The sequence below is a fragment of the Crocodylus siamensis genome, chromosome 7 (genome assembly GCF_052110815.1).
Source record: "Crocodylus siamensis isolate JL-2025a chromosome 7, ASM5211081v1, whole genome shotgun sequence".
NCBI classification, from domain to species: Eukaryota; Metazoa; Chordata; order Crocodylia; family Crocodylidae; genus Crocodylus; species Crocodylus siamensis.
Window position 1 is genome coordinate 5,277,786 of NC_143401.1, and position 26,050 is coordinate 5,303,835.

The 26,050-nt window shown below is 44.4% G+C and overlaps 2 protein-coding genes across 3 annotated transcripts; one reads left to right on the top strand and one right to left on the bottom strand.

Moving 5' to 3' along the window:
* Window positions 1–217: 217 nt before the first annotated feature.
* Window positions 218–14,309, top strand: SYNC (syncoilin, intermediate filament protein). The gene is made up of 4 exons (XM_090058420.1): window positions 218–691; window positions 3,875–4,784; window positions 8,920–9,044; window positions 11,881–14,309. Exons 1-4 carry the CDS (start codon window positions 648–650, stop codon window positions 11,942–11,944), a joined length of 1,143 nt encoding a protein of 380 aa, XP_089914546.1. The 5' UTR covers window positions 218–647; the 3' UTR covers window positions 11,945–14,309.
* RBBP4 (RB binding protein 4, chromatin remodeling factor) lies at window positions 13,268–24,828 on the bottom strand. 2 transcript variants are annotated; one of them, XM_090058418.1, is made up of 12 exons: window positions 24,670–24,828; window positions 23,944–24,091; window positions 23,080–23,225; window positions 20,593–20,766; window positions 19,572–19,687; window positions 19,268–19,428; window positions 19,048–19,174; window positions 18,847–18,924; window positions 16,053–16,129; window positions 15,870–15,927; window positions 15,359–15,469; window positions 13,268–14,418 (listed from the first exon to the last, which is right to left on the bottom strand). In XM_090058418.1, exons 1-12 carry the CDS (start codon window positions 24,683–24,685, stop codon window positions 14,353–14,355), a joined length of 1,278 nt encoding a protein of 425 aa, XP_089914544.1. In that variant the 5' UTR covers window positions 24,686–24,828; the 3' UTR covers window positions 13,268–14,352. The 2 variants fall into 2 exon arrangements, with proteins under 2 accessions (XP_089914544.1, XP_089914543.1); XM_090058417.1 differs by having other exon boundaries at window positions 19,268–19,446.
* Window positions 24,829–26,050: the final 1,222 nt, after the last annotated feature.

The following is a 26,050-nucleotide window of genomic DNA, read 5'->3' on the forward strand; positions in this document are numbered from 1 at the left end:
GAAGGGGATGAGAGGTCTGCAGTACCATTAGAAAGGATTGCAGTCCACTCCCAGCCTGGCCCCACGCATTTCTTTAAGGCATCCGCCTCCTCGTGTGCAGCTCAGAGCCGCCTCTCAGTGCAACTATTTCTTGCCTGGAGCAGGCTGAATGGTGAAGACACACTGCCAGTCAGGGAAGAAAACCCAATCAGGGCAGGGAAGGGGCAGGTTTAAGGCTGCACAAAGGAAAATCCCCACCTTACTCCAAAAACTTGCAAAAATGAGAGAGGAGCAGCCCAGAGCTTGACCTTGGTCTTTGGCAGGCAGGCTCCGGCCATGACCTCACCTAAGCTATGCCTTCCAGAGATGGGCATGCTTTAGATCCAGCCGCGTGGCCTTTAACCTGCCTTGGACTGCTGGAAGGACCCAGCCCCTGCAGCTGTCACTCTCCGCCTGCTAAAAATGCTCAGAAGCCAGGAGCCAGCTCGCCTTTCTCCGCCCTCCTCCCTCTTACCAGGATTGGAGGAATCCAGTGTCAGCTTGCAGCTGGTATTGCAGCTGGTGTCCAGGGGAAATAAGTGAGAAGGCTGCTTGGAGGCCAGAGGACTCTGGTTTCTAACACAGTTTATTAATAACACAAACACCCCCCCCCCTCCCATGCTAAACCCATGTCCAGTCCAGAGCAGGAGGAACTGGTCTCCTGGAGAGAAAGGTAAGAACTAACAATTGCAAACTGGGTTTGGGCTTTTTCCCTTGTCAGGGTTCAGATGGGAGAGGGCGTGGATGTGATGTGCTGAGCACTTCGGAGGGCGTCTGGGGAGGGGTCATCAGCCTCAAACAGCATCCGCCCTTTGTGCTGGGATGCACTCGGAGGACCCAACAGGTCCATTCATCATATTGGGCAGTACAGTTGCTTCAGGGAGCAGCTTCATTCATTTGACAGGTTTGCAAGATCTGCCGGGAGTTTGCATTTGCACTGTGTGGTCAAGTCCAGATGAGTCCGGTTCCCAGCTGGTTTGCTTGGCTCCGGTCTGTGCTGGGGGATGTCTTGTATTTCACCACCGGACCGTAAAGAAAGAACTTCTTACCTGTCCGGCAGGAGCGCCTTGGATGAAGTGGAAATGCAGACCTGCATGTCCACGCTCACAAGAAGGCGGCTGGCATGGGGAGTGTGCTGGAGCTCTGCTCTGCCAGGGTGGGACTGCGGGCTACGGAGCTGGGCAGTTGATCCGTTTCAGGATGAAATCTCACCAGAGCAGGGCAGGCGTGGCAGGGATTATTTCCCAGTTGCTGTTCTAGATATGCAGAGGGGCATCAAGGCGGGCAGATCAGCCGGAAAAAGGCTGTCACGAGCTGCCTCACATTTTCATAGATCGTTCCCTTTCTCCCTTAAGAAGTAAGAGTCAGACATGCTGCTTCTGAGGCTAGGATGTGTCATGATTTCAGAATGCTGCCTAATTTGGAAAAGGAGAGAGTATCAGTGAAAATTGTCCGTTCTCTTGCCTTAGAACTGTTTTAACGAGCGAACCACTTGCCGTTAATTTGCCAGTCTATGCTAATGCATTTCGAAATGACTAGACGTTTGATCAGATCCTTCCGGGCAGCAAGTGCACTGCCTATCAAGACTTCAGCACTCTTCCTGTCCAAGTCTGCTCTGAACTGGGTGTGGTTTTGGCTTCTCCCCTGAACCTATTCTAACGTATATATCTTTTTAAACGGCGTAAAGGGTGTTTCACAACACTAGACTGTTCTCTCTTCACTACCCAGTGGGCACATTAGTTTAGACTAGTGATGATGGAAGAGTTTTGACAGCAAAAAGGTGCATTAGCAGATGAATGAATTAGATCATAGCCGCAGAGGCGAGGTAAGGGATGACTTTACCATTGCTTCCGGGAAAGCTGAACGTGCTCGGCTGTGTAAAATGTTTTAGCCCACCCACAGCCATCTTGGAGAGCCCACGTGTATTCAAACAGCACATTCTCTCCCTCCAGGACTCTGTCAGCATTGCTGAAAACCAGACAAGTTTAACTGGAAATCTATAACCTGGCAGTATGCATTTCTGCCAGTCTGACATTTTGTATACAAACGATTTGTGTATATGCACTTGTAAAAGGCCTTTATTTGACTTTCCATCAGCCAGAATAATACATTATCTTAAAAACAAGATAAAAGACTTAACCTGAATGCAGCAGTTAAAATGCCGAGAGGCAGGGAAGGGGAAGGAGCAGGAGGGAAAGGGGGAAATAAACACAGTGGCCTAGTATTGGGAGCACTCAACTGTGGTTTAGGAGACCTGTGTTTAATTCCTACCTCTGCTACTGAACTGCCAGGTGACCTTGGGCAAGGCACTTTCCCACCTCACGCCTCAGTTTCCACATCTGTAAATACACTCTTCCTTTGTAGCCCATTTGAGGTCTACAGTTGAACAGCAATACCACAGAGTGCCACATTATCGTATTGGACTTAAGGGTTCCAGCTAATGCTAGACATTTTGTTAGGCACTGACCAAAAAGCAAAAAAATAGTCCCTACCCGAGGAGCTTTAATTCTAAAGAAAAGGCAGATACTGCCTAACAAACAAAAAGGCTTTTAGGCTTTTCTAACACACTCATCTCTAAAAGCAGCTGGCTCCATCTCACACAAAGGAAAAAGTATGATGCCTGAATTTTAATACAACAAACCACTGGCAGCAAATACCATCACCTATTTAAATAAACAAAAATTCAGCAGAGCGTAACTCTATCTTTGCTCTAAGAAGTTCACATGACCAGAGAATCCCAAACGCCCAGAGAATCTCCTCCTCTTCTGATGAAAGACAGTGTGAAAAAACAGTGAGCAAATGAATTACAATCATTTGATCTTTTCCCCATGCCGGCAGCAAAGAGGAATCAGAAACACCCTCTTGCTACCAGTGGCCCGAGTGGAAAGGTTATATCTACCTTGGTATTTACAATACAAGCAGTGTAGTCTAGGAGGTAGCTTTATAACAGCATCACAGTTGCTTGCCAGTCAGATCCTCCAAGGTATAATGGTTTACGCTGTCCATCCTATATTATCATCTCTCCAGCCATGCTGAGAACCATCAGAACTGCAGGGAGCCTTTTAAATTATAGCAGTAAAACACTTCCTTCATTCCAGGTAATTTAAAAGGTTTTGCTTGGTTGCTCTGGCCTTTGGCAAAGCCAAACGTCTTTAAAAAGCAAAGCAAAACTGTTGTTAGACCATGCCCTACACATTAATAGAAACCAATACAATAACTTCCATGCTGAACTGACAAACAGCTTCAGATAGTTTAGGTGCTCGTGGGTACATCTACACGAGATGCTTTACTGACTAATCTACTGCATAGTAAAGCATCACTGGCTATTTGTGCGCAACATTTACCACACAGTAAATTAGTCTACCGTGCAGTTGGCTACTACCTGTAGATTGGGGCGCAAGGCTGGGAAACAGCTACCGGGGGCGGGATTGGTTTCCCAGCCCTGCACCCAGATCTGCCTGACCCTGGTGCCCCCTGGCAGCCTGGAGCTCCCCTGGCTGCTGTAGGGGGGCAGAGCAGGACAGGAGTAGCACTGCACTGAACTCTTCCTGTCTGGAGCAAATTTGCTCCCAACAGGTGCACATGTAAATGCTCTCCCAGGGAAAGCTTACTGCACAGTAAGATTACAGCACATTAATAGCACATGTAAATGTGCCCTGTAAGAGACACCAAGGGCATTAAACACATTTAAAATAGCCAGTAATGGAGACCTCAGTAGAAGCAGATCTTAGATGTGTGTACCGTTAGTGTGCCTGTTGTAAGGAGGCCTGTTTATCTGGGAAGGTTTATAGGGATTGGGACATCTGAAACTCACAGTAAGCTTGCTTCCAGCTCACACATCTGGTCTCATTTCTAGGGACCTGATGGCTGACTCAGAGCCCCCTTTGGAGTCACCACTGGATGATGCAAGTGCAGCCATGGACCCAGAGGAAGATGTTACAGAAACCCCTTTATATTTGGAAGTGGAAGCTGACCCCCTGGAATTGCCTGTGGATGTTGCAAGCAGCCTCTTGGAGCCAGATGCTGCTGTGTCCCAGAGCCTGACCATTGAGGAGGTGGGGGAGCGTTTCCAGGAGTGCATTGATGCAGTGGAGCAGCTGGAGAAGGAGAGGGATAATCTTATCCAGGAGCTCACACTGCTCCGGGAGCCTGTCCTGCAAGAAATCAGACAAGCCCATGAGGAGATATTGGCGGCTTACAAACTACTTGCCAAAGTGGAGCTGGAGCGGGATAACCTCAGGGACGAGATCCGACAGATCAAGCAGAAGCTGTTCAAAGTGACCAGGGAGTGCGTGGCTTGCCAGTATCAGCTGGAAAACAGACGGCATGACATGGCCCAGTATGCTGCCTACAGGGATGAACTGGAATCCAGGGTCAGCCAGCTCTCAGAGGAGCTTTCCCAGCTGAAAGAGACTTGTGAAAAGCAGAAGGAACAGTTCAGGCAGCAGCTGGAGGCACCCCAGAGCCGTGGGGACAGCCACTATCTGCAGGAGAGCCGGAGGCTTTCCATGGAGTTTGAAAATTTTGTGGCAGGGAGCCGCAGGGGCCTGGAGGAACACTACGAGCCGCAGCTTGCGCGCCTGGTGGAAAGGAGGGAGGCCAGTGCCAAGGCTCTGCAAAAAATGCAGGGAGAAATTCAGGGGCTGAAGGAGGTGCTACGACCGCTGCAGGGAGAGGCCAGCAAGATGCGCCTGCAGAATAGGAGGCTGGAGGAACAGATTCTGCTCATCAAGCAGAAACGGGATGAAGAAGTTCTCCAGTACAGGGTACGTGCAATGGGCCTGTAAAAATGCTTGCATGCTGGTTCAAGTTAGGGCTGGCTTGCGATGCTGTCATGTAAGTGGTCAGCCCTGTGTACTCAGTGTCTACATACTTGAGACTGGCACTATATGTATTTCCTTATTATACACAGACTTGGGAGTCTAACTTTGCAACTAGTGGACAAGTGGATATAACAGCCACACAGGAATAGACAGTAGGGAATCACTGGGGGAACAAAGAATCAGACATATCCTACTGGCTCATAGAAGTAGTAGCCTAGAAGAGGCTGAGGTCCTCTTCCCCCCTAGCCGAGGGAAGGCAAAGCAGAGGCGGCTACTGAGTGAGCAGGAAGATTAGGAATTAAAGGGATGCAATGTGGTGTCACTAGGGATTCCCCCCAAAGCACAGTCAAAGGAAACATTCACCTGGCTCTGACCTGGCCCGTTACCACTTTGCTCTCCAAACATAAAATGCCTCAGTACTACACCATCAAATAATGGAGCCAGACCCCAGTTAGTATGGCAGAAGAAACAAGGCAGAGCAAAAACATTTGCTTCTGGAGTAACATATCCTTCATTCAAAGCCTAGTTGGAGGGGTCCCTTTTGAGCCAAAGGCCAGCGGCAGAAAGCACAAGAGCACGAGCTTACAACACGTGTTCCTTGCAAGGAGGCTGTTTACAGCCTGTGGAGGATGGCAGCCCCTGAGGTGCTGATTTTTATAGCTTGTGAATCACATTTTATATACAGAGATGCTGAAGCCCCAGGCAGACATGACCAAGTCCTGCAATATTTGTAAGGTCCTTGAGCTGTGTGTGACTTTAGATACACCAAGCTAGACCCACAGTTGGGGTAAATCAGGGAAGCTCTACTGACTCCAAAGGGGCTACAACAGTTTATCTCAACTGAGGAGCTGGCCCTCTATCTACCTAGATTTACCACGAGAAAAAATATTCTTGTGCATCCCATGCACAGGTACTTATGCTTCCCTACACATACACGCCTGGATTGGTATGCATACAAAGGGAGTGCCCACATCCTAGTTTATAGGCATGTGAAGCCATGGACAGACATAACATTTGTACCTACAGATAGGAACCAGAGATAGAGAGGCTCACAAAGATTCTTCCTCTGTAGCCCCAGTGACAGCTAAGCACCAAGACAGAGCTTAGAAGCTATCCACCGTGCTTTCTTTCCCTCCCCCTTTGGCCTGGGATACCCTTGTCACATGATAGTTCACTACCCACATCAGCCTGTCAGGTTACAAAATTTTGCACATCATAGTAACACATGTACTCACTCAAATACCACAAGCAATAAACACAAGCTGAGAGAGAGAGAAAGCCTGCCAAGACCCTCAGCTGTAGCAGGTTACCTTGTCAGATTTCTGCCTGGGAATGTCCCTGAAAAGCACCTGGAAGCTTTGCTCCAGGCTGAACACAGCAGCTTCTCTGCCACTGGGTCAGCTGCCACAGGAATACCAGTGCTCCACATATCCCATCTATATCTGAGGACAATGCTACATGCTGCTTACAATTTATAAAGCCAGGCCCAGGTTAATTAAGATAGGAAACAGTCCTTCTCCCTATTGCAGCACTCGTGCAATACCAGGGCTTTCACTGGGATAAAACATTCCCACTGGGGGGTGCGCAAAGTGTTCTCAGGTTTTTAGGAAGTTTCAGGTTTTGGTGTAGGACACTTTGGAAATCACAGGCTAGTCCATCATTTTGCAACAGCAATGGGAGGTTCCATTAATTATTGTTAGATGTTCCTCCAGGCCCCTGCGGCTCCCTGCCACAAAATTTTCAAAATCCATGGAAAGCCTCCGGCTCTCCTGCAATAATCAAAATTATTGTTTGATAATGGCTGGTTTGAGCAATACAAACCATCCTGCTGCTGGGATGCTGAGCATTATTAGAAGCATCAAAACCAAAGACACTTAATACTAAAGTGCTAAGGGTGACAGGAAAAGCTACAGCTCCTTTCTATGGTTTCAAAGTTGGCTGCTCTTTCACCCTAGGGAGATGACTGATTCCATAGGAACTACAGTATTGGATCAGTTCATGAGTCTTCCAGTCTTACAGTTTGCCTCCTACAATGGCCAGCATCAGAAGCTTCAAAGAAAGGTATAACAATCCCTTTCATTACGGAAGCAGTTCAGAGAACAAGAAGAGAGAGTTTCTTTATAAGCAGAGGCAGCTAGGCACTGGCTTACTATATGAAACATGATGGTTTATCCTTTATACAAGTTGGGATAAAAATGTGTATAATGGTACATTTGTTATTCCTATAAAAGTTTAAATTCTTTTTCTAAGTCACAAACTCTTTGCCATGCTATTTTCTGGCAGCAGTTTGTGCCACATTTGAGGATGAGTTGTATGAAAGTAGGTTTTTTTCCCATTTTAAAATGACCTTGATTTCATTTCTACTTCTCCTGCTCTTGTGATTTAACAAAGTGGACAAAAGTCCACAGTTGGCCTCTGTGCCTCTTTTGCATCCCAAAATCATCTCTTCTCTAAATATTATAGTTCAACACTATGATTGTCTCTTCCTACGGCAAGTTTTTCTTCCTTTAATCCATTTCTATAACATGCTTTTTAATCCAAACTTGAAGTCAGAATTCTAGAGGAGGATATATTAGTAACGCATATAACACTGTTGTAGTTTCAGTATTGTTTGCTGCTTCTCTTAACAGCTGTTAATAGTCAGAGTCTGGGTATGATACCTAAAAAAGGACAGGGAAAATAATTACTATATTAAGATGCTGTCCCTTTAAAAAGGAAAGGTTTTTAGTGACCTGATGCAGCCACTTCTTAATGAAATCACTGCCTGGCTGACTTCTACGCATTACCTCATCAGCAGGAAAGGACTCACGTACATCTCCAGCAGTCCAGACCTTCCTGCAGCAGCAACCCTGAAGCTGGGCTGCCTCCTTTGACACAGGTTATTTATAACTGGAAGAGACTGTATAACTGTATTTATAGACACTGTAAGAAACATGCCAAAAGTTAAACGTCTTGCCCACCCCTCCCCTCCATTTTCTAGGAAGAGAAGCAATTACATATCTGCAAAGTGCATTGGGAAAAAATGTTCCAGAATTAATTTATCCCTGCTTTTCTGCCCTCTACAGTCTTTCACTTTCTAGGCTTCAGCAAACCAAGGAAAGTTAGCAACTACTAAAAGTACACTTGGATTTTCCCTACCCTCTCCGTGCTCCATGCTGAAAACCGTTTGGCATGTTCCCATATGCGTGCATGAAGCAAGCAGATGCTGTGTAGCCTGGGTGATAGGTTTATCTTTATCCACATCACCTTATGGTCTTACACCCACCACTCATTTTAGATTTAAATTTCCATTCACAGCTTTAAGGAACAGACTTGGTAAAATCAACTTAGAAGAGATTTTTCTCCTCCTCCTGCCTCTTGATTCCTGCTCAAACAAGAACTTGGAGCGTAACCTCCCTATGGATTTTCTACAGTAATTTCTGGGAATGCAAATAATGGCAAATTATCCAATAGTGACCAATTACCAGGAGCTGATAACAGGGTGGGGGGGATGACTGAAGGGGATTTGGAATCTGAACAGCAGCTAATTAAACCATAGTGGCAAATAATCACATAGCCAGATTAACCAGTTTACTACGCTTGCTTCCTGTCAGTTTTAGGCCCACACAGTGGTTAAAAGAACTCTCTAAAACAGTTACAAATTGCCTGAAAGGCAACACAAGCTTTTGGGACTGAAAACGTTTTTAAAAAAAAGCGCGAGACAAATACAGATGAGCCTGCTGAAAATACTTAAAACTCAGGCCTAAAACTTGCCTAAAGATGTCCAATCATCAACTCAGCTGCTCTGATGTACATCCGGAGTGTACACGGGCAGACCTACTATAGTGACAGCTGTGAATAGGACACATCCACACACACAGCCAAGGCAAACATTAATCAGAGGCGAACAGCTCAGCCTTCATAGTTGTTAGGGGGGTGCAAGAGACCTTACAGGTCATTGGGTCCAGCCCCCCTGCACTTGGGCAGGAAAGACTGCTGAGATCAGACGACCCCAGCAAGATGTTTCTTCCTCCAGAGAGCTGGTTTCAGGTTTGTACATCACTTTATTTCATGTATTTACTTATTTCTGGCCTCACAGGAACAGGTAGAAGAGCTGGAAGAGAGGCTGAGGGAACTGAAGAATGGGGTCCAACTTCAGCAACGCAAAAACCAGGAATTGGAAGAGCTGAGGACCAGCCTGCACCAGGAGCTCTCCGTTTACAAGTAGTTATCTTCTCTTTACTTTGTTGGTGAGAGAACTGTAGGGCAAGAAACCAAAAAAAAAAGTATAATGGAAAACTGACCGAGGCTGCAACATGGAGTAGCTGTGATGTGTTTTTTCAAGGGCAGTCCTAGTTACTTACTAAGAATCTGAGGCTCCTGGATAAATAGGAATCGGACAAACAAACAGAAAGGGATAATTTCATCATAGCTCAGTGCCCTCTAAATCAATGCTGCTTTAATGGACCTAGAGCAAAATGCCATCGGCCAAGGAAGAATGGAACAGGCTGGCCATTCCCAGTGAAAAGGGTGGGGAACACATGTCAATCTTAGGTAGACCTGTAGCAATACACCTCAGCCCTGAGGTGGTAGCACTCATTTCCTGAAAAGAAACAGTCTTAAGAGTTTTGGAAATGCTGTATGTGTTCCCTTGAACAGGGGAAGAGAACCCCCGCTGTTATCTGTAATACCCCTATGGCTATTACTCAGGTTTCCTCTTCCTAACATGGGAACGCTCTCAGAGGATTTTTAAAAGACATCTGTAGTACAAGCCTCTGTTTCACTTCCTTAGTTTGCTCTGCAAGGCACATTACCCCTTTTTCTTAGGCACACAGGCCTAAGAGTCTTCATTTTTGGCAGCTTCCCCTTTTAACGTAACAGTCTTCTTCCGCAACGGTCTCTCTCCCTTGCCACTTAAGAGCACAGTATTTTGTCTGTTTGAACATCACAAGAAAATACTCCCTACCACCCATGCAAGTACATACAAATACAATGCTTCCTTCTAGAATATGCCTGAAGGAGAGGCAGTAGGCAGCTTTGCCTTTTGTTAAGGTAGAAGAATTCAGCCTCCCAGCTCATTTTAATCTCTAGGCTCTTTCCCAAGATTTCCAATAAAGATGGCTGCATGCGGACTACTGAATACTTATCACACAGGAACATAGGTGGGACAGGAAATGGCCTCCTGGACCACACGATCTGGGACCAGTAGCAAGGACTATAGGTTGTTAAAAATATTCTACCTTATTCTAAGTCTCAGAAAGACAAAACTTTTGACATTGGCACTGAAGGTTAAGCTCCCTAATCCATGTTTATACTTAAATAGGAATCACAAGACCTTTCCTGCCTTGGGAAGAGGGTTGGACTAGATAACCTCTTGAGGTCCTTCCAGCCCTGCTCTCTGTGATCTCTAGAATATCACTTATCAGAAGTCCTGGGTACCTACAAAAGGGACTTAAATCAATGAAAGCTCAGGTACTTAACTCCTCTGAAATGTAAACATCTAAATCAATATCAAAGTGATCTAAGTAAGTCTAAATGTAGGCATTCATTCTTAAGCATCATGCAAAACTGGGTAGGCAACTAAAGCATGGGTAGGCAACCTTTTCACACTGCAGACCAGAATGACCCACGGTGTCAGAAGGGGCCGGATGGGTGCTAAGACTCTGCCATCAACACTCCTCTCCCCAGCAGCATGAGGAAAGCACAGGAAGCTGGCCCTTGTCACACAGCAGCATGGGGAAAATTGCAGAAAGTGACCCTGCCACCAAAGCCCCACGTCATTGTCAGCACACAGGCAGGCCTTAAGTTGGTATAAAAATGCGTGAGTTGGCTAGGCTCCTTAAATTAGCCCAGGAAGGGCATGTTTACATGTGCTTTCCTGTGCATTAATTTAATGCACAGTAAAGCATCACTGCCTAAACATGGGCTACAATTAGTCTGCAGTAGATTCACTTACTCCAGCGTAGGATAGTGCTGTCATAAACAGGTACTATCCTACACCACAGTAAGTGACTTTGCTTAACCACAAGTGTAGACAGTGATGTTGGGACTAGTTCACTCTGGCTCAACTTGAGAGAACCGCATTAGGACTATCCTGTTCCCAGTACCAGAACTAGTCCAGGAATTGCATGCATCCCTGCATGGTGCTGTTTAGATGTATACTTATGCTCCCATTTTCCACATAGCATGCACTTGCCTTGTTGAATCACTACCACAAAAGTTTGTGGCAACTGATAGCTTAACCAAGTTCAGAAAACGAACTGAACACATTCTTGGAGGAAAAGTCCATCAGTGGGCACTGAACATGGTAGAAAGGGGTGCAGTCGTGAGACCTGAATTTTCAAAAACCGATTGCTGGTAGTTGCACCGGGGGAAAAGCAGTGAGTGGAAGATTCTGGACATACCCTGTTTACCCTCCCACCCAAATCTAAGCATCTACACGGCCACTGTATGAAACAGCATGCTGAGCTAGATGGACCTATGGTCTGACCCACTAAACAGTATTTCATACATTCCTGCAGGTTGCACCATAGACTCCATTTCCTTCTCCCTTCTAGAGCTACAGTTCCTCGTTTTGTCAAGCTTTGTGCTAAGGCAGGTCAAGATTCTGGATGCAAGCTCAAACTACATCATTATTTAGCTTTGATGCTAACCAATGCTATTTTTCTACACCTTTCAGCTGAATGATTGGGGATAGAGGGGTACTGGAGGCTTGAACAGCAACCCAAATTCTCCTGGGGTGTCAGATACAGCCCATGGGCCGGATCCAGCTCACAAGAGCAGTTCTGTCTGAACTGACAGGCTAGTGGAAATCTTGGGAGTTGGGGAGAGGGAGGGCCTACTATAGAATTTAGGGCCCTGGAACCTGACGGACATGACTATCAGCAGGGGATGAGCAAGGACTGTGCTGATAGCCTGCCACTACCTCCATTGTAGCTCCTGGCCCTGTAGATCCAGCATGGGAGGAGCCCTGCAATCTGTATCCGGCCCAGGGCAAGTTTGACACCCCTGCTCCGGACTATTGTGCACTCACTTGGCAATTTACTTTCTACCCACACAGGGGCTGCTTAGAAATCTATGGACAGTTTTGCAAGTCAGAAGAAAAAGCAGACCAAGATTTCTAGAGGTGTGGACTTTCCCCCACTTCTTTCTGCTGAAAAGAAATGTGACAGCAAGATAGCTGTAGGGGATACTTCCAATTCACTCTTGCTGCTCACACTAACCCTTAATGATGTATCGCAGCTGCTCTCAGGATTACTAGACAGTTATATGCTTGGTTATATTTCTTGAGGTGCTGCTCTGTTGATCGTCTAGTTTGGTAGAAAATAGTGAAGGAGAGAGGTATTACTTGCACTGAATAATGAACATATGTAAAAGAGCAAAAAGATGTATGTTTTGCTCTGTGTTTGGAAAGCTAATCTTGTCTTGTCTATGAAATCCATAAGTGGATTGTATAAGCCTGCATAGAAAGTATCCTGGAAGCCTATGGTATGATTTTTTTTTAAGTTTGTGCAAAACACTGTCCTTTTAAAACAGGGTCGTTTCTTTTGTAATTCAACAGGTCTCTGCTATGTTGTGACATATTCCAGTATGGGCCACAGAAACTGAACTCCTGTATAAATGGTTTCCACTTTATATATTAAAAAAAAAAAAAAAAAAAATCACCTTAAAAAAAATAAATAAAGGCTCAGGGTTTAAGGTTTCTTTTATTTCCCAAAGCATGCTCAACATCGTGGAGAAAATAGAAAAAGCAATCTGGTCACCCATCTAAAGAGTGGTAAAAGATTTTTTTAAAGCTTCTTACTGACATTTGTACAGACTGGATAGCCCATTTAAAAACCCTTGCTGACTGTGACTAACTCAAGAGTTCACTGGAAAGATACGGGCCCTACACCACCATATTTTTTCCGACCCTCTCTGGTCCACTTATGACTGGTTGGAGATTAAGTATTCTCTCAACGCAAAATAAAATGCAGTCAAAGCTAGCAGTCTTAAAGAAAAGTCCAAAGATGTATGGGTTTCAGATGCACAAAAGCACAGCTACCAGAGTATTAGAAGTGTTTGAGAGGATTTGTTCATAAGAATTTAAGACTAAATTATGGGTGACACCATAATATATATCAGAGGGAGCAGGCACAGGAGAGCCTCCTTGCTCCCTTTGGCTTTCTGTACTTTCCCTACCCACTTGCACAGGAAACAGCACAGATTCCCTGTTGTGAGCAGAGAAGCTGTCAGCTGACATCATTATCAACACGTGGATGCAAGAAACCAAAGCTCTGCTTTCTCCATACCAATATCTACTACTTAGATCTCATAATATATTCCTAGGAGGCATTATGGTTTCCAGGCCTCCACCCATCTCTGCTTTAAGAAGCATAAGGTTGCCACAATAATCCTGTCGAATAATTACTTTACCTGCATTAAAAATCACAAAGCACTGTAACAGGTCTGTAGAAAAACAATTTATTCCATCTGGAGCACGTACACATAATTAATCATGGAGAGTGTGGAGAGTAACAGGCTGCTGGTGGAACGGATCACCCTAGTGGAAGATGTGCAGAAACTAGTGGTCAAGACTAACTCCTAAAAAAAGTAGCTTATCCACATTTATTATATAGTTTTACAAATACCAGCTACCAATGCTCTGTTTTAGATTACTGGGCATGCCATCTGTGGTACATCAGTCAGGTAAAGACATACACCTTTACAACTTGGTGGTCCCAAGTTTTAAAAACCATTTCACAGAAAGGAAAGAAATCATAGGGAAACACAGCTCAAGAAACACACAATAGAGCATATGTGGAAGATGAAAAATGCTCTCTGCAGGCATAGCTAGAGTATCCAAACTCTTGTGACTTATCAAAAGGGAGAAAGAAGAGATAGGGAAGAAAAAATGAAACTCAGAATTACCAGGAAAGAGGATGTTTACAGACAGATTTCTAATTCCAGCTGAAGTAAAAATCTTTGTGAGTCTGTCTTTTATGGATTTATTTGTATCAGGAAATACAAGTATGAAATGAAAGAAGAAATGCCAATAATTTCCAGTCTTAGCAAGACAGACTCTACCCTCCACCTGCAAGTTGCCACAAATTAACACCCTTTGCAATATCTTTACTGCACTGTCTCGAGCACAGTGTTGGGCTCTACCCCTCTACCTTTTGTTTAAAATTGGCCAGAAAACCTTCAGCTGTAGCATTTAAAAACAGGAAAAAAGCAAGTCTGCTCCATATCATAAGGGCAACTAAAGTGGGATACCCAGCTCTGTACATGAAAGGCTGCTGTACAAAATTTAAGCAAGAAGCTTCAACACTGTACCACCTCAACAGAGCCACACCCCTGTATGCAGAGTACTTGTTGTCTGGCTCAGAAGCACTATTGATGTAGGATGACTGAACAGAGCGTATGTGCATGTAGTCAGAGTGGGAGGGAAGAGAAGGAAAAGACTAAAAAAAATAAAAAATAAAAAAAAAAATAAACAAACAAAAAAAATGAAACAAAACAAAACAAAAAAAACCAGTAAAAGCTCAACCATCTAGGACCCTTGACCTTCTGGATCCACACTTCCTTCAGGGTCTTCATCATTATATATGTTCTCAGCCTACAAGATAGAGGGGATGGGGGAAATAGGAGAGTGTTTAATATGACATTTTAGGCTAAAGGGATTCCATCCAGGAGAACACACTCAAAAGGCTATAGTCCAAGAAGTTTCTCAGCTTGAGATACCAATACTCCTATGCTTGATCCTTCAAGGCTATTTAACATTTACAGAAAGAACTATAAATACAACTGAATCTTTGCATAATGGTCATGTTTTCAAAGTATTTTCTTAAACAGAAGCTCATTAACACATTTATTGTTAGGGAAATGCCCGTTTAATGATAGAGATCACCGTGTCAGTTCCAATGCGTTTTTAACTTAATACAAAAAGGTCTTTTCTATACGCACGGTGCTCCTTGGCAGTGCCTTGCAGGCGACCTATCCATTTTATCAACATGAAGACACATGTAAGGCTTTGTGAACTGGTTGTTTAAGTTTATAGAAAGATAACATTAAGGGGGACTCCTAGGTTATAAGTCACTTAGATGCACAAGTTTCCTCTCCTTCTCCTTCCACCAAATGAGAAATCAGGTCATTTGTTTCTCTGTTTCACCCCTCCCCTAGTTATGGTTTCTTCTGGCTTGTAGATACTCGACTCATTTTGAACGGTAAAAGTGGAACAGCCAGCTTCACACCCCAGCTCATACACAGCTTGGATTACAAATACCAGAGGGAACATTTATATTTATACCCTTTCCAAAACACACTTTTCTGATGTTATATGAGGCACGAGAAAGTTTCTTACATTTGTAAACCCTCACTTCTACTAAGCTTAAGTTGGCTGAGTCTTAAACGAGTGCCGAAGCCTAAGCTATACAGCAAGTCTGTTTGAGAGCTGTGAATAGAAGTCAGTGTTGAACAGACTAAAAATCAGAATTCCATCTTAGAGCTATGCCTTCTCACATTGACACATACTTCCCCTCCCAATCAATGCTACTTACCATTTGCCAGACTTGCATGATATTGTCTTCTGATACAGAACAAATTACCCAGGGCTCATTGGGATTCCAGGAGAAATCAGATATCTTTGCAGTGTGACCACCATGAATAAACTGGTATTGGAACAGAAAACAAAATAAGGTACTCAGGGTGGAAGTGAAATATGCTAGAACCAGTACTACGATCTGGGTACTTCAGAGGGTTAAGTTCCTTATGACCTCATGAACACAAGTGCAGAGTAACCAGAAGCATATAAAATTGCAGCAAAAGAGCTGTGCTCTACCAATGAGGTGCTCCAGCTGTTTGCTGTGGCCTTTATTTCAGAGATGCCACTTCTCAAATAAGCCAGTACCCCTTCAGAACCAACATCTCGAAGTCACAATCAACTACAAAACAACTTGCCCTTAATCTGCACATACACTGCATGCCACCTACATACAAACAACCTGGGTTTTGCTGTAATAGGAGTTGGGAGAAGAAGCAAACACCACAACAACCCCTCCTCCCTCTTACCAAGAGCTCTGGTGGGCCATCCTCCGCATCCTCAGGAGACTGCTCTTCTCCAATTTTACTGTAATAGAAACAAGGGCAAAATTGAAACCTATTTCGCAGAACACACACACACAAAATCAATTCTTAGGAAAATACACACCACACCAACAGCAGATCATACAACACTATTGGTTTAGGATTTACCTTAAGTCCCAGACGTTTAGCCTACGGTCAGTACCACTGGAAGCCAAAATGGTTTCATTGTGGGGAGACCACTGCACCTGCAAGAAACAAATGAGAAAAAGAGGTGAATCTTAAAGCAGTGGCATAGGACAGAGATCCTACTGTATTTTCTCTACAGTTGAGACAAAAAATATTCGCAATTTCATAGTTAGTAGAGTTAGAAGTAACCTGAGCAGATCAAGTCCAACCCCCTGCCATGGCAGGAAAGCGTACTGGGGTCAAACGACCCCAGCAAAGTAATTGTCTAGCCTCCTCTTAAAGACCCCCAAGGTAGGAGCCAGCACCACTTTGCTTGGAAGTTGGTTTCAGATCCTAGCCGCCTTGACAGTGAAGTAGTGCCTCCTGATGTCTAATCTGAATTTACCCTCTGCCAGCTTATGACCGTTATTTCTAGTCACTCCTGGCAGTGCTCGGGGGAACACGGACTCCCCCAATGCCTGCTGGTCCCCTCAGACTAGTTTGTAACAGGCCACTAGATCCCCCTCAGCCTTCTCTTGTGGAGGCTGAACAGGTTCAGGTCCTGTAGCCTCTCCTTGTAGGGCCTGAGCTGCTGCCCCCTGACCATGCGAGTGGCCCTCCTCTGGACCCTCTCCATATTGTCCACATCCCTCCTGAAGTGCAGCGCCCAGAACCGGAGGGGGAGGATCACCTCCTTGGATCTGCTTGAGATGCATCAGTGGATGCATGACAAGGTGCGGTTGGCCTTCCTAACTGCATCCCCACACTGCCGGCCCACGTTCATCTTGGCATCAATGACGACTCCAAGATCCTTTTCTGCCTCTGCCCCAGGCTGTAGGTATGGTGCCGGTTCTTCCTCCCCAGGTGCATCACCTTGCACTTGTTGGCGCTGAATCCCATCCTGTTCTCGTCCGCCCACCCCTGTAACCCGTCTAGGTCCGATTGTAGCCTATTCCTCCTTTCTAGCATGCCCGCATCCCCCCACATCTTAGTGTCATCAGTAAATGTGAACAGGGTGCTTTTTACCCCCTCGTCCAAGTCACTGATGAAGATGTTGAACAGTGCAGGCCCGAGGACCGAGCCCTGGGGAACCCCACTGTCCACATCCCTCCACGTCAAAAATGACCTGTCCACCACCACTCTCTGGGTGCGGCCCTCCAGCCAGTTAGTAACCCATTTGACTGTGTAGGTGTTGACACCATAGTCCCCCAGTTTTTCAATGAGAATGGGGTGAGAGACAGTGTCAAAGGCCTTCCAAAAGTCCAGAAAGACTATGTCCACTGCTACCCCTGCATCTAAAGGTTTGGTGACCTGGTCATAGAAGGCCACCAGGTTGGTTTGACAGGATCTGCCTCTAATGAACCCGTGTTGATTACCCCTAAGCATAATCTCCCCTGCTGGCCCCTCGTGGACCTGTGCCAGAATAATTCTCTCAAAAAGCTTACCCAGGATCAAGGTAAAACTAACTGGCCTATAGCTTCCCAGGTCCTCCTTCCTCCCTTTTTTGAAGATGGGAACCACACTGGCCCTCTTTCAGTCCTCTGGCACCACGCCAGAGCACCACGAGTGCTCATAAAGCCGTGCCGGGGTCCCGCAATGACCTCAGCTAATTCCCTCAGCACTCGGGGTTGGAGATCATCCGGACCAGCTGATTTAAATACATCCAGTCCCTCCAGAAGTTTCCTGACTAGATCCTCAATTTGATACTGGAAAAAACTCATTAGTTCACATATTCCCATTGAAAATGCTTCAGAGGGAGGAACTGGTTTATGAACACTGCTGACTTTGCATTTCAAAGCATTAATGATGTACAACATGAAATCTTTTCATGTGGGATGCTTGAAGAAGAGGTCTGAATCTTCCAAGAACACTACTTGCTATGACATCTACAATGGTGAGTTACTCAAATGCAAACCATTCATTTCTTTGAAACAGTAAGCTAACTTACATAGAGCAAAATAAGCTGAACAGGGGAAAAACAAAGGAATCCCACAATTCTGCTTATCCCAGTTAAAAATAGTTACTACCTCCACTTGGAAAGAATAATCCTAGGAACACTGCTCAACAAAGCAGAAAGATACGGGGGAGAAAAAAAAATCTGGGGCTCTGAATACAATTCTGCCACTTTGTAGAAATAGTGTGAAACAGCTCTAAAAATAACCTTCTCTAAAAAGAATGTAAACTACTGCCTTATTTAGAAAGCCCTACATGTTCTTTCAAATCACATTTATGCTACTCTGATAACACTCATTTGCCATCTCTTCTTGTACCAAAACTTGCTGAGTTTTTTATTAAGAGATGTCTACTTTCACAATTATTCCTTGTGTCTAGCTAGCCTGGAAGATCCATAACTTTCACAATTATTCCTTGTGTCTAGCTAGCCTGGAAGATCCATATTATTGGCCCCCAGTTTGTATTCTGTGCAGCTATAAGTCTTCCTCCAGGAGATGAACATGCTACAGGCATCTCAACAAGTTCCCTACTTCCATCTACTGCCATATATAAATTTGGCTGACTGTTTTCACTTCTAGGTACAGCCACTGGTCTTTCATCTGTCCTGTTCCATGCACTCGATCACTTTTATAAGCATCCTTGTGTGTCTGGTAGCTTTCCCATAGCCAAGGATGTCTTCGGACACAGAACAGCTAAAAAAACATGGTATGCTTGCATTAAATGTTGAGTAACAAGGAAAAGAAAAATAAAAGGTTATTTTTTAAGTTTTTCAAGTTGCTGACAAACCTGCAGCTCTGACTGGGAAAGAAATAAAGATATTTATAAAGATGCCAGTTTACTGTACCTGAAATATTTCATCTTTGTGCGATTCAAATGAGTGGAGCTTCAGTTTCAGGTTTCTCAGATCCCACAAAGCAACAGTCTGTTCAGGAAGATGAGAGAGAAATTCAAGAAACACTTTCATCAAAAGTTAACTAATATATGCTTTCCAAAGTGGAAACAGGTTTGGGGCAGATGACCGTCCCTAATCTCAAGTCAGGCATACCTTATCAGCTGATCCTGTAGCCAAAATAAACTCACTATAGGGATTGAAAGACAGGCAGTTCACTTCAGCCGTGTGAGCATCCACTGAATGACTGGGCTTGGAAGTGTTGTTTGACCGGGTGTCCCAGCTAGAGAGAGAAAACAAGCAATTGGAGGAGGGAAGTTTCTTTCATTTCAAAACAGAAACATTCCTGGGTAACCAGTCAAATGCTCTCACTTACATCATGAGCTTCTGATCATCAGCAACAGATCCAAAGAGAGATTCATGGAGCAGGTGCCAAGATACATCTTCCACTACTGCTGTATGTCCAGTAAAGATGGTCTTTGCATCCACCACTTTGCCTTCCTTTGGAACAGCACTAATATCCCACAAGCAGATGGTCTTAGAGAAAAGGGGTATCTTTAAGATAGATGAACTCTTCACCCCCCCCCCGGCCGCAATAGCCCACCCCCCAAGTGTAAATAGTTGATCAAGATCTGCAACTAACGTACAGCTGACATACCAATTTTATTTGCTGTACTCACATGATCATCAGAAGCACTAAGCAAATGTCCACTAAGATTTGGGTTCCATGACAGCCCATAGCCTTCCTTCTGGTGTCCACGCAGACGCAAGTCAGGGTTACACTCACCAGAAGGGTCTGCAAAAGAGTTTCAGAAAACTTAGGTTCCAAACAACTCTGCCAGGGCAAGTGCTTGACAAAAACCGTAAATTTGACTTCCTCTAGTAACAGAGCCATGTCACTGAAAGACATGAGTCTACAAGATTAAGCAAAATCCTATTGATGACAGTTTTCAAAATGCTTAATAAAGACACTTGTTCACCCACTGAATATTTATTTAATACTAAGGGGCTCAGTTCTACTTCCTGCATGTTATATAAGCAAAAGAATTCTTATGATCTTCAATCTTTGTCAAAAACTAGGTGATGAAAAACACCACTTTGGTCACTACTTTAAAAATTCTCCTTAACTGCATGAAGATACATTAATCATTTTTAGATATATTTCTATATATCTGGGTTCCAGTCTCACTTTGAAACTTGGAGACTATCTTACGTTCACACCCCACCAAAGACTAAACCAGATCCCCCGAGGTTTTTTCTAGTTATTTTACAACAAAAAAAGGGACAGCAGTTTAGCCAGCAAACAGATGAAAGCTCTCCACTGGCTTATGAGCCTCTTCCACTACTGCAAAGAAAGTAGTATTGCAGTGCTACAATAAATGAGGAACAGCAAATGGTGACCATCACAGGATATTCAACTTTTAAAAAATTAGATAATAAGCAGAGCTACAGCAGAACATGCAATGAGAAGGCCAATGGAAGTATGTTTTTAATGATCTGGAAACGTATTTCCCTTTTTAAGCACCTTGGAAAGCGACCATTTTATTCTAAAATTAAAAATGAGATGTAACCCACAAAAGCCCTTCAGCTGCCACAGAATAGTGTCAGCCTTATTTTTTCCCCCAGAAAAGATTGTGAGTTCCTGTTCAAACTGTATTTGAGGTTCTGTGCCCAATCTTCAAGTTACATAGATACAGACACCTGGCTTAGAAGGGTGCTTGGTGTAGTCAAAGACCAGGACATCACTGGATGGAGTCTTTGTAGCAATGATACATGGATTTTGGGGCATGTAACGTGCTCTGTTCACTTCTCCTTCATGGTTGATCTTGATTTCAATCTCAATCTTCCCACTAACAGAGCCAAAGCCTCCAAACTCTGGAAATAAAGGATAGATGTCTGTTAATGGTGAGCTGTACATATCGTTCAAGTCATACAAAGGATTCAGCAAAGTCAAAGAAGTATCCACACAGTCACAGTCTCAGAGCAAACAGTCTATTGACAAGGCATAAGGAAAATAAAAAGCCAAGCGAAACCGATTTCCAAGGATTTAATTTTAATAGAGTTGCAGTTACTACACAAGCACTGCTGTTTTTTAAACACACTTCCTAAGAGCTCATTACTGAAAAGTTTGATGACTATTTCTGATAAAACGCTAATGACAGATGTTTTACCAATGAAAGGCTCCCTTGGGGCTATCAAACTTGCACCTGTCTGTCTACAAACAGCTGTATGCTGACTGACATGTGGTTAAAACCACAGGTCCAGAACCATGTTAAACCAACTCATCATATTTCTATTAAGGTCTGGGGCTGCAATAGCCTACATATATAGAGATATAAGCTCCATCAGTCTTCAGCCGACCCTCATGACTCCAACAGGAAGATCTAGAACCTTGTAGAATTTGACAGGCAAATCCATCTAAGAAAGAAAACATGAACTGCCACCACTGTTTAAGCAGACAAAGGGGAGCGAGAACTGTCAAGAGTAACAGAATCTCTACTTTCTCTTCCATAGTGTGGAGATCAGTTTACCAATTCTAAAACTGGGATTCACAGTATTCAAAAATGGGAGAGAAATATAATGAAACCACAGTGGAATCTGGTCCATAAAAACACAGGAGTTGAATCTGTCAGAAAAATTCTTAATTAATAGCTTTTTGCCTAAAGTCTCCAAAACTGAATTCACAGTAAAGTGCCAAGACTCCCTTTAGTGATGGGCATACTTCAAGGAATATTAACAAAGCTAACATGCCCTGTAAGACAAAGTCTTAAAAAATATGCTTTGCCAAAAACTTTGAGCCAGAAAAACTATAGCTGATTAAGCATTTGAAAAGATAAAAACTATTAGTTTTAAAAACATGGGAAAACTGAGGTAGAAAGACAGCATTGCTCAAGGTCACAGCATTATTCCTCATCTTAGATATCTGGACAAGGCCTCAGTTAAGTGGTCCTGTCAGGATGAGGTCAAGAGCACCTGGCTTCCAATCTGCTATTCAGTTCAATAGAGCAAACTGCCTTGTATGGAAAAATAAGTAGCCATAAGGCCATTATAAAAAAAGAAAATCAGATAAGTGACTGAAATTCCTCGACAGATTTGGCAAAGCTCTATTTAACATCTGTATTGTGAATCAGAGAGCAAGTATTTGTCAGCACCTGTCCTGAGAGAGACCCCAGCTTAAACACTTTATACAGGAATCTCTCTCTATCACACACACACACACACACACACTTTTAATCATATACAATCAAGTCAAAACTAAGCCTATTTTCAGGATCACAAGCAGATTTCAGGAAATAAACAGAATAAAAAGGAAGAGATATCTACAGCCTTATGATCACAAATAATATTGCAAAACATAGTCAAATACCATACTTTAATATTCACTCTGAAAAAACAAAAAGGAATTAAAGACAACAACAAAAGAAGAGAAGCAGTGGTACTAAAATCTGTTATTTCTGGGAAACCAAAATCCTGAAATTAAGTATTTTAGACAGAATCTTATTTACAAGCAGTACTGGCAAGTCCAACGATCAAGGTATCAATTGCACAACCTTGGCTCCTGGCAAAAAAGGAAACGAGACAACTGAACTGGAAAGGTTGCATCACATGGAAGAAATCATTAACCCAACTAGAATAAGATATGGCTAATAGGTAGGAATGCCAGCTGCCTAGGAAGGTTACTGATATATTAGGTTTGGATCCCATGCTATCACAGCATTTAACTGAGCAAAATACAATCATCCTTTTATTCTGGAGAGGCTGGCACATATACTAGTCAGCAGAATTCAAGCTAAAAAGAACACTTGAAATTGTACACCGTCTAAGGAATGGCAGAAAGCTTCATTAAATTATGAAAGCTACCATCATAAAGAATACTTTATGCAGTCACAATGAAAAATAATTAAAATAAATTTCTATTACACAATCTTACAATAAATCCTACCCCTCCTCTTCAAAATGTTATAAAAGCAAAAAGTAAGTTTAATTTAGCATGGCATACGGAAGATTAGGGTACAGTGCACAGATTCAAGAAGAAAAGAGGAAAAGTTGTAACCTCTCCTGATCACTTCATAGGGCAAAAGTTCCGTATTATTTAATGATCTATTAACTCCAAATGAAAAAAGCCATTATGTCCAATGGGAAAAAAAGAGTTTGGAACTCCATTTGCTGATCATCTGAGACTCCTACCTCCTTTCTCACTATCATAATGTGAAGCATCAAACTGTGCATCGTCATTGGGCAGCTGCACGCTGGCTATCACAAGATGATTTTGCTCGTCTGAAGTATGTGTCCCCAGGACTAGCCGATGAATACTGAAATCTTTGCCTTCGGGTCTACAACAAAATACAACAGAAGGGGAAATGAAAGGGAGTTAACTAGATAGAGGTGGCTCACAAGAACAAACCTGGACCTGGAAATTGTACCTCAAAAAATACAAAAATAAAATAAAAATTATAATGCATCTTTTAGCACTGACCATGCCCTCTTACTCGAATATCAAATCTTCCAAACAAAATTACCCCAGTACAACCCTAGACAGATAGCAGCAAGGAAATATGTATCTGATATCTCCACAATACAAGCCCTCTTCTCCCCCCAGGACTCTCCCACTAGTACTCCCATGAGTAATGCCTTGAGGCATATTAGCATTTTCTGCAAGTGACAGGTGGAAAAATGCATTATGTTAGGGACCCAGGGAAAGGACAGTTGCGCAGCACAACAGAAGGGTTTTGAACAATATCAAAATGCTACATACGTTCATTTTGCAACTTCATCAATGAAGGGTAAAGAAGAAAACATCACTTCATTACAGGCTGAACACAGCCTGAAACATTTCCTGCCAGTCAGCAGCTATTTCTGAATCAAAGAGGACGAGCAGAGGTGCCGCCTGGTGCCAGCACAACACAGTCCTCAACCTACCGTGTGGCCAAAGCAACGGCATAAAAGAGCTGACCACGGCTGGCAGCAGCCCCGCACCAACTCCCTCCCACATGTGACAGCGAAAGTGTCTTTCAGTCCCATTTTCATGAAGAACCGGGAGGCTTGACTCACCTTGTTACATCAGGAAGCCACTGGGCAGTCAAGCTGGGCCACTCGAGCGCGTGGGTCATTACCAGGTCATAGAGGAAAGGCGTGTTCTTCTTCCAGATCTTGTACTCCTCGTTGATCACCCGCTCCTCCACCGCATCGTCGAAGGCTGCTACATATCGCCAAGGGGGAAAAAAAGGAACGTGTTCAACGAGCACTTCGTGAGCATCCGGTTATCACCCTACCCGTGCGGCCACCGTCACTTTGCCGTATCTGCCAAACAAACCCACCCATCACCGGCCGGATTACAAATCTGCGACCACACCTTCCTTCCCTCCCTCTGTGCTCCCCTCTGCATCCCCCTCGCCGGCAGCTGCCAGGCACGGCAGGGATCGCGGGGGCATGCAGCAGCTCCACCTGCCCAGGACAGGGCCCCATTACCAAGGGCGGTACACAATATGCCCCTCCCACCGCGCACAGACCTGGGGAAGCATTTCAGTCGTCGTCCCCCCCAACCCAGAATCGGGGACTTTGCTATGCAGAAGGGCAAATGATGCCAAATATGCAAATTAAATGAAAATTATGCAATATATGCTAATTAAAGGGTGGGAAACGGCCCTTTGAAGGCTCCCCAAGAGGAGCCGCACAGGAAGAGAAGGGAGCCCCAAGCGCTGCTGCTCTGGCGGGGCCAGGGAGGCCCTTCACGCGGCCACGGCCGCGGCGCCAAGCCCTGCTCCCGGCCGCACGTACCTTCCTTGTCCGCCATGTTGGGGTGCGGGGCTCAAGCTGCCGGCTCGGTGCAGCCGCCACTCTATTGTTTCCGACCCCTCTGCGTGCCACTCCGGCGCCGCGCGCCCTTCGCGCCAACGCCCGCCAATCACCGCCCGCGGCCGGGAGCCCGCTGCCAATAGGAGCCCGGCGGGCGCTCGGGGGGGCGGGTTTAAGGATGCGGCGGGCTCGCTGTGCGGTCACGTGGGAAGGGCCGGCGCTGGTGAAGCTCCCCTGGGAGCCACCATTTTCTGACGGAGGGGCAGCATGGCGGGCCGCCTTAAAGGGCCAGCAGCCCCTCATGTCCTTGCTGGGGTTAGTGCTCATTGACCGTGTTTCTCAAGGCTGCTGCTGGAGGGGTAAGGAGCAGGTAGCCCAGGGGCTTGGCTACCCATCACTGGGCCTGTGATCAAGTAGGATTAAGGATCTTGAATAAAGCAATATTTATTTGTCTCCCTTTTTTTTCCCTTTTAGGTTTGAAAGACAAAATTCAGTTTTTGCCTGAATCTGCTTCCTACATGGGAGTTTATTTCTTTTTTTCCCCCAAAGAGTCTAATCAGGCTGGAGATATTAAGGGTTTCCTACAAGAGCGTCCTGTGTAGGAGACAATGTGGTTGGCCTTTGCTAACTAGCAGGGATCCTGGTTTTCTCTGAATATCCCCAATTTTCAGTTAAAGTAATCCCAAATCCACATTTTTCCTTGCTTAAAATGAAACATCACTAGTATATACCTATATATTAATGAGGTTTCATTTAAAAAATCCACATTTTTCTGTGATTTAACTGAAAAAATGGGGATTTTTTTTTTTAATAAAACCAGGATTGCTGCTGATTAGCCTCTGGTCTTGCTCTCCACTGCAGCAGGAAAGATGCTGATTATTTCCAATTGGAGTCAGTATTTTGCACGTGTGTGAGAATAAAGCAGACCACGCAGGGGCTCCAGAGAAGGACATTGGAGAAAACCTACCCAATATAATTACTGTATCATAGAACATGAGGGTTGGGGGGACCTTAGGAGGTCACATCTAGTCCAGCCCCTGCTCATAGCAGGACCAGCTCCAAGTACACCATCCCAGACGGGGCTTTGTCGAGCTGGGTTTTGAAAACCTCCAAGGATGGAGACTGCACTACCTGTCTAGGTAACCCATTCCGGTGCTTCATCACCATCACCCTCCCAGTGAGAGAGTTTTTCCTCATATCCACCCTAAACTGCCCTTACTGCAACATCAGACCATTGCTCCTTATTCTGCCATGTCACCGCTGAGAACAGGGCTACACATTTCTTACAAATTGTATTCCTTACTCTCATCTTTAAAAAAACAGAGAAACTGCTGGTATTTAGTCTTAGATTTTAAAAAAATAA

Bases quoted from the DNA above. Each gene is read 5' to 3' on its own strand.
- SYNC (XM_090058420.1), top strand. From the start codon at position 648: ATGTCCAGTCCAGAGCAGGAGGAACTGGTCTCCTGGAGAGAAAG. The intron at 692-3,874 runs GTAAGAACTAAC...TCTCATTTCTAG, and splicing joins CTGGTCTCCTGGAGAGAAAG to GGACCTGATGGCTGACTCAG. The intron at 4,785-8,919 runs GTACGTGCAATG...CTGGCCTCACAG, and splicing joins AAGAAGTTCTCCAGTACAGG to GAACAGGTAGAAGAGCTGGA.
- RBBP4 (XM_090058417.1), bottom strand. The intron at 18,925-19,047 runs GTATGCCTGACT...CTTCCTGAACAG, and splicing joins CTACAGGATCAGCTGATAAG to ACTGTTGCTTTGTGGGATCT. The intron at 14,419-15,358 runs GTAAGTAGCATT...TCTATCTTGTAG, and splicing joins TCATGCAAGTCTGGCAAATG to GCTGAGAACATATATAATGA.